Source organism: Peromyscus maniculatus, chromosome 2 (assembly GCF_049852395.1).
Source record: "Peromyscus maniculatus bairdii isolate BWxNUB_F1_BW_parent chromosome 2, HU_Pman_BW_mat_3.1, whole genome shotgun sequence".
NCBI lineage: Eukaryota > Metazoa > Chordata > Mammalia > Rodentia > Cricetidae > Peromyscus > Peromyscus maniculatus.
In genome coordinates this window covers 74,055,032-74,068,386 of record NC_134853.1, presented here as the reverse complement: position 1 = coordinate 74,068,386, position 13,355 = coordinate 74,055,032, and the positions used below count along the sequence as shown (strand labels likewise).

General features: G+C 37.2%; 1 protein-coding gene across 1 annotated transcript in view; it reads left to right on the top strand.

Moving 5' to 3' along the window:
* Grin3a (glutamate ionotropic receptor NMDA type subunit 3A) overlaps window positions 1-13,355 on the top strand; it is a 188,851-nt gene that overhangs the window by 55,772 nt on the left and 119,724 nt on the right. Inside the window, exon 2 of the mRNA XM_042271173.2 lies at window positions 4,711-5,315. Coding sequence (XP_042127107.1) covers window positions 4,711-5,315 — 605 coding nt within the window. The remainder of the gene's footprint in view (window positions 1-4,710; window positions 5,316-13,355) is intronic.

Genomic DNA, 13,355 nt, shown 5'->3' with positions numbered 1-13,355 from the left:
GCTGCTCACAGACCTAGGCCCGGGCTAGAAGTTGCTACCCGGACTAGGAAGCCAGCAGCTCCGACTAAGAAGCCGATCTCCGCCGGCCGCCGTGTGCCACCGCTGCCGCCGCCGCCGCCGCCGCGGGCCGCCTGCCGCCCGCCTGCCGCCCTTGCGGGAAAGCGGACCTGCCGCCAAGCCAAGCAGTTTTTAATGGATTCTTGTCACGTTGGGCGCCAGATGTAGATGTAACCAACCGTCTTATTAAATAAGAAACACAGAAACAATGTAAAAGAGAAAGCCGAGAGGTCAGAGCTCAGAGCTAAAATCTCACCCTTCCTCCTGCTGTCCCAGCTTCGCGAAAAGAGACCTACTTCCTCTCGGTTCGTATTTTTAAAGTATGTTGTTCTGCCTTCTCATTGGTTGTAAACCCAAACACATGACTGCCTCGTCACTGTCTGAATGTACAGCCCCCTAGGTCTTAAAGGCATATGTCTCCAATGCTGGCTGTATCCCTGAACACACAGAGATCTTATGGGATTAAAGGCGTGTGCCACCACCGCCACACTCTTGCTATGGCTCTAATAGCTCTGACCCCCAGACAACTTTATTTATTAACATACAATCAAATTAATATTTCAGTACAAATCAAAATAATATTTCAATACAATTAGATTACCACCACAATTTATTGTGAACACATGTTCTTTGTCCATCACCATTGCTGCAAATGTTCTTAGCAGTTCATGTTCCTTCATTTTTTGTTTGTAGCAGATTATTCAATGCCAGAAATAACAGAATTTAGTATTCAGTTTAATGAATCTTGAATTCTCACATATCCACATAATTGGTCTATGTTTAATAATTTAATAATGTCTAATAGCTATTAGTCGATAGGAATTTTTTGTTTGTTTGAGACAGGGTTTCTCTGTGTAACCCTGGCCATCTTGGAACTCACTCTGTACATCAGGCTGGCCTTGAATTCAGACATTCACCTGACTCTGCCTTCTGAATGCTGGGATTAAAGAAGTATGCCACCACTGCCCAACAGGAATTTAATTTTATGTGGCAGAATTAGGAATTTAATTATATTATTTTTCTAAATGTTTTGTTTTCTTATCTCTTAATCTCATATTTCATTCTATTTTGCTTTATTTTTCATGTATAATTTATTAATTCAACATATCAAATTGATGTTCTTTATATATGTTATCTTTTATTCTAGTTACTTCTTAACCCTCTTTTAGTACTTCTGTTTTTAAACTATTCTTGCCTTACAAAAATAGCATTTCCAATATTCTAATGTAGGCTAAGGCAAGACCCTTCTATTATTTTCTTTTTCAAATTTTCTTAATTTGGTTCACTATGTCTTTTTAAATTTTTGCTGATGATTTTAACAAAATTGTACAGCTTGAAGTTGTTTTTAATAGCTTGAAACTGTGTGTGTGTCTGTGTGTGTGAGTGTGTGTGTGTGTGTGTGTGTGTGTGTGTGTGTGTGTGTGTGTGTATGTACATGCATGTTCATGGCAGGGGAAGGAGAATATCACTTTAGCATCATGAGAAAAATTGCAAGATGCTGCATGTGATGCTGCTCCATAAGTGTCACTAGAAGCTTCTAAACTATTACTTAATAAATATTTATTTGAAGAATTGCCTCCCTTAAGACTGTGAAAGAATTAACTTCAACATCTGGAGTTCCTCAGTAGAACTGATTATAGGCCTGAGTCTGATTACATGGATTAATCATTATCTGGTAGGGGAAGAAAAGGGCTCTTTAGCTAAAGCCCATGTTGGGTTTTCTTGCCAAATTCTTTTATGTCTCCATTGTTGCTAGAGTTTTCCGCCTTGCCCACAGTCAGGACAAATCTTTGTCACCCGCCAGTCCCACAGCCGCTCAGACCCAACCAAGTAAACACAGAGACTTATATTGCTTACAAACTGTATGGCCGTGGCAGGCTTCTTGTTAACTGTGCTTATAGCTTAAATTAGTCCATTTCCATAAATCTATACCTTGCCACGTGGCTGGTGGCCTACCGGCATCTTCACATGCTGCTGGTCATGGCGGCATCTGGCAGTCAGTCCTTCTGCCTTCCTGTCCTTTTATTTCTCCTCTCTGTTAGTCCCGCCTATCCTTCCTGCCTAGCCACAGCTGATCAGGTTTTATTTATTGATCAATCAGAACAACTTGACATACAGACCATCCCCCAGCACAGCCAAGTGCAGACCATCTCAGACACCTGTACTCAGGCCCATGGTCCTAATCATCCTCTATGCGGACCTGCTGGGTAACACCACAAAGAACCCAAGAAAAGCTCCCACAGGACATACAGAACATCCCACAGCACTCCATCTAGTGCTGGATAATCAATATGATCAGCTTATTTTATTCTCATTCTTGCTTTCATACAAGCCTGTCCCTCATTCTAATCTAGTGATTTCTTCTGTGGGAAGGTTTTGAATGACCCTTGGTTACATTTCAGGCAAAATGGTGGGTCTTGAAACTGTGCTAGAAATGGCTTCCTCTCCAATCTTTTGATTTTTAGTCCCTCAGATTATGATCAAAGTCCAGGAATTTGGGGTGAATGAAAGGATAATTCCAGTTGACATACACTATCTCTGGCTCAGTCTGTCAGAAGAGAGGTTTAAGACATAATTCTAGTTTATTGTGTGAGATAAGCACTACAGTGCATGCAAAGCAATCTGCAGTGGAGAGATGAACAACCTAAGACATACATTGTTCTGGTAATCATCAGAAATTACCAGATAAAAACTCAAGTCACCACATCAAGAAATCAGTAAGTCAAATACATTGTAAATGCACATACATATAAACAAATTAATAAGAATAATTTTAAAAGTAAAAACAAAAACAACAAAACCAGTTTTACATTCAAAGAAGTAAGAAATAGTTTACTCTGAGCCAAATATGGGTGATTACAACCAGAGAACATGAGTTCTAGTAATTCTAAATGATGTGGGGCCATAGTGGAAGAGTTTACATAGGCTTTTATATCCACAAACCTCCTGCCTCAACTTGTGCCATGCTGTGTTGACTCCCACTGGAGGCTTGCCCCTTTCTGGAAGGAGACAGAGGAGGAGTGGATGAGGAGGAGTAAAAGGGAGGTGGGGGAGGGAACAGGAGGAGAGCAGGGAGTGGAAACTGTGGTCGGTATGTAAAACAAACAAAAATTTTAATTAAAAAAATCACACAAAAAAATCTAATTTTACATCAATAAATACATTCAACAAATGCTTTCGTTGGCGCATTAGATAGGTGGACTCCAGCTAAGCAAGAGAATCGTTGCTATAAATTCCAGATGTTATAACATTTTAGTGTTAGGACTGTTATAACATCTTTAGTGGAGTCTCGAAGCCTGCTAAGCTTAGCAACACATTGTAAGAAGTTATCCTAATGCTCATGAGACTGTCAGGTCAAACACAGAAGCTAAGGTAAATGGTTTCAAAGCATTTTAGATAGCCTGATAATTTTGGCTCTTAATATACAAACTATTTTCTCTATTATCATATTGTTCTTGCCAGCCCAGGTCAGTCTACAGAATCTGTAACATAGATACAACTTCAGTGAATTTTGCTTAACCACAACCTAAAAGACTTTCTAGAAATCTGGATGAAAGCACTAAGTTTGGAAAAATGAATGTAAATGCAAACAGTCCATTTTCAGGTAAAAAGAGAGTTTTCATGAAAATACTTGCCTGGTTCAAGAAAAAATGAATTATCCAGTATGGCTTGGTGTGTGTTGTAGGAAAGGAAAAATATTACCGACTAGAATTTTTGCCAGTTCTCAGAGACAGTCCAATAGTTCCCAAACGGAAGGTAGTTAATTCAATTGGATCAATACTTGCTGTGCAACTAACATTTATAAAGCTTTGTTCTAAACTTTCTCAGGGAATCCTTGTGAAAGGGTAACTATGTCAAGTGCCTGCTGTTGGGAAGAATAAATGACAAATATATTAATGCTGCAAGACTACCCTTCAACTATGTAATTTATAATTTGTGACTGTTAAATTAATAAATTCTTCCTTAATTGAGCTGGCAAGTTCCATGAGCAGATGAAATAATTTCAGATTCATGAGTACATTCAATGGCACATTTTTGATAGCAAGAGTTCAAGATCAATGCATATAGAAATGTAATCAAGCCTTTAACATTGGACTACACACTTAACCATGATGTATGCACCCTAAAATATTTTGTGTGTTTTAGAAGAGCCTTGTTCAAGGGTCTAAAGGTCTATTCTTCTTCTATATTTTCTTATACAAGAATTGCACTGTGCTAAGATGTCTCTGATGGTGCTTTCACAGAAAGCAAAGCAATTTCTTTCAATTATTTCTCCTGAATGGAAAGTCGAACAAATGAGTCATTAAACACAGTGTAAGAAATATGATGCATTAGGGGGGACTAACTGTAAGGAAGAAAAACTCCATAAAAATCTATGACCGAATATATGATTATATCACTTTGCACATTTATACCAAGAGCTATCTGCTCTCTGGTACTCTTAACAAAAATCATGAGGAAATTGTGATAAAGAATTGATTGTTCATTAGACAAAGAGCATTATCTTTTCAAAGTAAGAGAATTTTACTTTATCTCAGAGAAAATATCCCAGGGGAAAATAAAGGCTTTAGGCTCACAGGAAAGCAAAAGTACCCTGTTATGGTCTTTGGGCAATACTTTCTAATTCTTCTTTTTCATTATCTTTAAATACAGAATCCCCTGCACCTACAACTGAGTTTAGAAAATTCATTAAGTTCTGATGCTGATGTCACTGTCTCAATCCTGGCCATGAACAGCTGGTACAATTTTAGCTTGTTGCTATGCCAGGAAGACTGGAATATCACCGACTTCCTCCTTCTTACCGAGAATAACTCCAAGTTCCACCTCGGGTCTATCATCAACATCACTGGTAACCTGTCCTCCACCAAGGACCTCCTCAGCTTCCTGCAGGTCCACCTGGAGAACGTTAAGAACAGCACACCCACGATGGTGATGTTTGGTTGCGACATGGAGAGTATCCGGCAGATTTTTGAAATTTCCACCCAGTTTGGGCTATCACCTCCTGAGCTTCACTGGGTCCTAGGAGACTCCCAGAATGTGGAGGAACTGAGGACAGAAGGCCTGCCTTTAGGGCTCATTGCTCATGGAAAAACAACACAATCTGTCTTTGAGTACTACGTTCAGGATGCCATGGAGTTAGTGGCAAGAGCTGTAGCCACGGCCACCATGATCCAGCCAGAACTTGCTCTCCTACCCAGCACGATGAACTGCATGGATGTGAAAACCACAAATCTGACTTCAGGACAATATTTATCAAGGTAGGATGTAAAGATTAGGTTATATTCTCATCCATGGAGCTGGGATAGCAAGCAAAAAAACTATCCACTGTGCAGAAATCTTGACTCTAGGTAGCTTTCCAAGCCAATAGTTCTGAGGTGGTTAGGGGCAACAAAAGACTGGTATCTCATGATTTGTTATCTATAATATGATTCATAGTGTTTGACCTGTATTGTAGGGACAGCACTCAGCCCTGGTTAGTTCTTCACTCACTGTTGAGTTCTTGGCAGATTATTTAAAAGCTTTGAGCCTCAATGTTCTAACTAGTAGATTGGGATAACAAAGAATTGCTTGATAGAGTATCATAAATAGGTCATAAAATTGTATATGAAAAATAATAAACCCATGCTTGGCTTGTAGTAGATAAAAGCAAGGAATATTTCTTTCCCTTTTTATTCTTTCCTACATCCGTAAGCCTGAAAAATCTCTCTAAATACATACAAAGAAAAAATTAGTCATATGAAAATGGACTTTTCTCTCCTAAAGTTGCTTAAGGCAGTTTATACTCTGGTTAGAAGCAGAGACTTCAGAGACTCACTGAGTTAGTCTTTGTTCTGCCTCTTGATTCCTGTATCACTTGATCAGGTACTCAATTTCTCTTTCCTTAGTTACTTAGGTTTTATTCCTGCATATAGAAAATGGATATGAAAATTTAAAGATATAAGCATAGGATCTGGTTACTTGTGGAATTTTTGTGATAGATGACAGATGAAAAATGGAAGATACATGATGTGTAGATGATAGATCAATAGATGATACATAGATAACATATAGATGATTGATAGATAGATAGATGATAAACAGATGATGATGACAGATGATAGATAGATAGATAGATAGATAGATAGATAGATAGATAGATAGATAGATAGATGATTAGATAGATAGAATGGATATATAGAAGTAAGAGAGTATTTTCCCAATATACTGTTTATTATTTTATACATAATTAAATGTGTGTATATTGTAATTTGGTAACTTTATTGTTTAGTAGCTCACTTGATTCAGAAGATGGAATGGAAAACACTATCTAAAATAAAGGATAATTCCTTATATAGAAATATCCTCATAATTATCAGGAAAGGGGAATGTCCTTAAATGATATTTTTGGGCTACTTGATTTCTATCTAGAAAAAGATGACCTGTGGTCAGAGAGGCCAGGTCAGAGAATGAGTGCTGATTCAGAGGTGAATCATCCCAGTAGACTGAGATACATCTTAAGGCAATACTCTTAAAGAAGTGACGTTGGAATATACAAAATATAAGGCAATTTTATAGTGTCTTATCTTAAGAAAACACAAATATTTGGTAAAAAACCAGGAGGTCATCATAATTTTGCACACAATTGTACTGAGCACTTACTACACACAAGCAGTCTAACGGCCAAGTGTGACAGAAGTGAAGACAAGGCACAGCCTAATACTGTCAACAGAAATGTAAAGCAGGTATGATGGCACACATCTCTAATCCCAGCATTTGGGAGGCAGAGGCAAGATGATCTTTGTGAGTTCAAAACCAGCCTGGGCTACAAAGTAAGTTCCAGGCCAGCCAAGGAAACACAGCAAAACCTTATTTCAAAACAAAAATAAAATAAAAAAGTAATTCAAATTAATTTTTTTAAATCTACTAATGATAAAATTGTATCATCCTAACTTTCCCTTTTCTCATATAGCATTTTCATCTTCATAAGATCAAACTTCATGTATATTTTACATTGCAGCATCTGCACAGTCAGTCCATTTGTACCCTACTGCATAACTGAAGTTCAGGACTTTATTTAAGAAAATAAAACTTCCCCTTTCTAAACATCACATGAGCAGAGCTTCAGTTTATAATCCCAAACAGTGTTTATTTGGGAGGACAGTCATAGCAGTGGACAGGAGAAACCACAGCTGAAAATTCCATGTTATCTATCATCCTCTTGTCTCATGTAAAACGAGAAAATGTGTTTGGATTCTAAAAGCATTTAAGGAAAACAAGTAAGAATATTTGTTGCCTTGGGTTGCATATATCTCAGAAATTTATTTTATCAAAGTCAAATGATCTTTCTGGCTTCCCAAGGTTTAATTTACAGTAAAAATCCCATTTCTCAGGCTGACGAGATTGCTCAGTGGGTAAATCAGTATCCACCAAGACTAAGACTTGAGTTACATAGTAGAAGGAAAGAACTGGCTCCCTCATGTCATCTTCTGGCAACCATACTTGCACAGTAGCACATACATACGTATATACACACATACATACACACACACATGCATACATGTACATGCACTTGTGCACATGCACACACATACACACATTTGCACATGTATATGTACACACACACACACACACACACACACACAAACTAAATGTAATTTTAAAAATTTAAAATCTTCCTCACAAGGATCCCATGGCACTTTCTATACTGAATTCTCCAGTGGTACTTAGCCTACTCTATCCTGACCTGTCTGACTTCTGAGGAGAATACAAATTCCATTGAGTTGAAGCATTATCATTCAACCTAGACCAGAGCCTAGTATATAGCATGCTTAACAGATAGTCACTGAAATTTACTTACAGAGGAAAAAACTTTCTATTGTATTTGTGACTTCCACAATCATTTACTGTGAGAAAAATGGATAGTTGGTGAGTAAATACTTTCTAAACTAAATACAAATTTTTAATTTGCCTAGCTACTTATGCTGTAGTTTTTTTCTTTCCTTTTATTTCTTTTACCTTTGTCTGTGTGGTGAAAGGATATATTCTCATTATTGCTTCCACATATTTTATTCCACAAAGTTTGAAAGTTATAAAAGAAGAGTGTGAGGTTTGGAGCCCAGCGGCAGTCCACAATGCATAGGGGTCAGTGACAATATTTTCATCCCCATGGGGAAGGTGTGAGAAATAAGCTCAAAGAACTTCAGAAAATATGCCTAGGACTTTTTTAAGCTCCCAGAGGAATACAGTCAAAGGAAAAAAATTCAAAGTGTCAGGACTGGGTCAGGAGAAGTGGGCAAATCCCCGGAAGGTGTCTTTATAATGAATAACTTAAAGGTTGCCTTAAGCCAGAAAACAGCTGTGGATTTTCCATCATTCTTATTTATTTTGTTTAATTTAGCCTTTTAGAAAGTTAGTTATTCTCAGTCCATAAGTCACATCTGCATACAGTAATTTTCTTAATTGTCTCTAAATTTTGTGAGGCTGACCTCACTCCCTTGCTGCATAATAAAAGCCAGGGGGATAATGAACTGTGACTAGATGGTGCCAAAGTTATGCAAGCTTTCATTTCTTACACAGTCATTTTTGGTTTGGGCTGACAGAATTGTTAACATTTTAAAATGTTAATGAAATCACCCCCAAACATGGCATTTTCAGCACAGGCTTTTAGACTAGGAAAATAATTTCTTGTGGCAGACTACAAAGACATAATTACAGGTATAGGGATTTAATTCTTCTCAGTTGCCCACAAGCCAGAGCAAATGTCCATCATGACTCAATGTAGACAAAAGCACTAGAGGACCAGGGTCATTGTGTTATCTTTAACAATGCATTAGAAAGTTGTTTTACTAAATGTTAACTGTTTGGGGCAACTGTAGGTGGTACATTATTTTGACAATGCCTCCATAAATGCAAATCCATGTGTTTTGACCCAATCAATGACCATTTCTTGAACTAGGAGGAAGTAGATATAATGAATACTTGAGTGTGTCATTTTAGAGCTAACAGCATAATATGTTAAAGGAAATTATAAAATTCCTGGGTATGTACTTTTTCCCCCACGAGAAAGAGTCTTCCTATGTAGTCGTGTCTGTATTGGAACTCCCAGTCTTCTTCTCTCAGTTTCCCATGTGCTAGGATGACAGGACTATACCTCTATACCAGGAGGGTTATGCACTTTTTCAAATACACAAAAAAGAAATTCATTAACATTCTCAGAGATTTGGTAGTAGGTTTTAATAAGTGAAAAAAAGTTTTCATTCTTGGTGTACTTGGAATTTTCTTTGGGCCTCTAACCAGCTCCCAAATAGACACACAGGGACGTGTTATTAATTATGAATGCTCAGTCCTACCTTAGGCTTGTCCCACTAGCCCTCTTAACTTAATTTAACCTGTTTCTATTCATCTGTGTTTTGCCTTGGGGCTTTTTACCTTTCATTCTGTATGTCCTACTTTCATGCTTCCTCAATGGCTGGCTGGCCCCTGGCATCTCTTTTTCTTTCTTTTTCGAGCCTGAATTACTCCTCCTACTTACTCTCCCTGCCTGGAAGTCCCACCTATACCTCCTTCCTTCCTATTGGCTGTTCAACTTTTTATTAGACCAATCAGGTACCTTAAGCAGGCAAGGTAAAACAACACATTTTTACATTGTTGAACAAGTATTTCACAATATAAACAAATACAACACATCTTTACATAGTTAAAAAATATTCTGCAACATAAACAAATGCAAGACAGTTTTGCATAGTTAAACAAATATTCCACAACATTTCCTCCTTTTTGTCTAAATAAAAGAAAGGTTTTAGTATAGTTGGAGTTTTCTCTAGTCCTGCTCAGGCCTGCAGCCGCTCAGACCCAAGTAAACACACAAAGACTTATATTACTTATAAACTGTATGGCTGTGGCAGGCTTCTTGCTATCTAGTTCTTATATCTTAAATTAACCCATTTCTATTAATCTATAAGTTGCCACATGGCTTGTGACTTACCAGTACTTTATATCTTGCTTCTCATGGTGGTGGCAGCTGGCAGCATCTCCTGACTCAGCCTTCTACTTCCTAGCATTCTCCTCTCTGTTTATCCTGCCTATACTACACTTCCTGCCTGGCTACTGGCCAATCAGCATTTTATTTATCAGTCAATCAGAGCAACACATTCACAGCATACAGAAAGACATCCCTAGCATTTTAGCTTTAGCATAGTAAGACTATATACAATAAAAATAATTATCAGGAAAGAATTACTCCATTATATATCCTATCTTCATGATTCCAAAGTTGTATACCTAATTTACTTTCTATCCTAACTAGTATTATCAACCCAAAATTATCTTTTTAGATCTCAAAACATTTTCTTAGATAAACAATTTAAGCTTTTATATTTCTCAGAGTTATAAACATTACATCTCTTATGTAAGTTTCTTTTCTGAATTTGGTAACAAGGAAAGCTATAACTACCTTGTCTTCAACTCCATCAGAGACCTGAGGATATAATATTACATAAGTAAACAGGAAGTGCAGAGCAAACAACTTCCAAAACTATAGAAATGACAAAGACATCTGGCTACCTGGACAGTCACCGAAGGTTCCTCTACAACATTGGAGCATCCATCTTTGGCCTGCAAGTTTAGAGTATCTGACAGACTTCTTTGAGGGACTGTCCTACCTTGTCTTGGCAAAGTTTGGCAGTCATTTTCTCTTGTGTCCTGCTTGTCCAGTTTGTACAGTATACTGTTAGCAATCAAGACAAAGGCAGTTTCTTGCCCAAATGGCTAGCTTTGCTACAATGAAAGCAAACTCCATATGGAAATTCTTTCATGCCTATCATCTTTTTTTTAAGTAATTGGTGCTGCCAGGAATTAAGTAATTCAGCTCACTGTCATGAAAGGCCTTAGGTTATTAAACATCTTAAATGTCATATTCTGCCGATCTCTGAAGCATTTGAAGATCACCTATCTATCTAAAATGTAACTGTTTAACCTTGAAAACATACCTAACATGATGACTACAAGTCTGGTTGTTGTAGACAACTAGCTACTAACCTGCATTTCTTAATGATCCTAAATAGTTTGTAATAATGGCTTTCAAGGACTAGAATTTTATATTACATTTTTAAATGAGATACATAGGTACAATACCATAAACAGGAATAGAAACATACATACAATATAACAAAAATAGTGTTCAATTTGTAACAGTATACAAAAATCCATACCAATATAAAATATTTGAGATAAATAGTTGTCTTTTTATCCAATATTCCTATATCCTCACTAAATGATGACAAACATCCATAATCCACCAAATGATCAAAAACTACCCAACCCACCTCTTGAGACTTATGGACTTTGTATTCTCTAGACTATTTCCTGTTGTCTTAGGGTAACAGCATCTCCAGGGGACCCTGAAAATTTTGAGATAATGGTCAAGTCCTAAGAAAACTAGCTATAACATTTGTTGCCCAGTCTCTTATAATGGAAAACTGCAAGGCTTATCTGCCATCCTGACTAGAATAGTCTGTGAGGCTAGACTATCTCAGCTAGCAGCCTTGAAGCTGTTCTGAATGCACAATTCTGAGGAAACTGCAGCCCAGGCACTATGAAAGGCTAGACCACCTGGGCCACCCATTTTCATTAGTATCTGTTCCTCTTTCTCTGAAAACACACAAACTTTTAAAGGTAACATACATATCTGCATTAACATGAGTATGGACTGTGTGTTGTATATAAGCCAGCCAATATGTGAATTTATTAAGGCCTGAAGAAGAAATGTAACATAAGTTAAGGATTAATTGTATATTAAGAGAACTGGAGCTGTTTCTAGAAAAGTAATCACAGCATATCACATATGGCTTTTATGCCAGGCTAAGGAGTTTGCATTTCATGTGCCTAATGGATATCAGTGGAAACATAACATTAGCCTAGACTTATTTATAAAACTACAGTCCTGTAACAAATTAGCAGAATAAAGCAACACAGTATAAAAACCTTGAAAAAATATTTTAAACTATCAAGATACAAGAAATTATTACATTTCCTCCTTCTCAGACTCTGGTGAAAGCAAAGACTGATTTTACCTGCTACTTCTGGGATTCTGATTACTCATGCTTACCTGGAAGCCCTGAGTGTAAATGAATCCATTGTTCTCTGGGAAAGAACTCATTGATTTAAAATGGTCCTGTCAAAGGTGATCATTCTTTAAGAATCCAAGAGCCTAGACACAGACATCTTCTTCTCCCTGACCTAGGAAATTTTTTACTTTTTAGTTAATCATCACAGAAATGCTGGCTATTTTAGTGGGTTTTGTTGTTTGTTTGTTTGCTTGCTTATTTGACTAGAGGTTGAACTTTGGGTCTCACACTTGCTAGACAAGCATTTTACCAATGAGCTACTTTTCCAGACATGTTTCTGTTTGTTTGTTTGTTTGTTTGTTTGTTTGTTTTAACTTTATTTTTAGATAGGGTCTATCTACGTTCAATTGACTGATCACTGATCTAGCCTATACTTGCTCTATATCCAAGAGTGACTTTGAACTTGTGATTCTCCTACTTCAGCCTCTCAAGTAACTGGGATCACAGGCCTGTGCCACCAGATATAGCTTTATAATCCAGCTTTAAATCACTGAGTAGGATGACTAATCTCTTCTTTGGACAGCTTCTGCATTTCATTTTAGTATTCTGCAAGAATTCTATCAACTGGACAAAGTCATCTGTTTACTCACATATCTGCCTAAGTTACTGACATTGGATCATGCCCTTGACCAGGACCACAGAGCATTGGACTCAGCTTTCAGAAAGCTCCCAATCCCTCTTCTCTGCAGGAGAGAATAAAGACATCTGATTTTTATCCATTTTCCTTACTACTATTTCTGCTACTGTGTATCCTCTGCCATCTGCCATCCCTACACTATCCCTTTAGTTAGTGTGACCCACCATGCTGAAGACCCTTTTCCCTCCTAACTGTGTTTGTCTTTAGGTTGACATGGCCAGGCAATATTGATATTCACTGGCATTCCCTTAGTAGTAATTTTTTAATTTAATTATTGATTCTGCACATATTGTTAAGAATCTATTATATGCCAGGTATCAAGAAATACTAGAAACGCTATGGGAAAATGCTAAAGCACATGTTACAAAAAAAATCTTTAAATTAGTGATAGTGCTATGTCATGTCCATGTCTATTCCTGAACACTAGAAAATTTTCAAAAATAAACTTGAGGTTTCATGATATTCATGATATAATTCTAATTTTGGATACTTCTACCTATTAGCACTATCATGTAGTAGCATTTCAAACTAGTCAATGGTATTTAAATTGCATAACT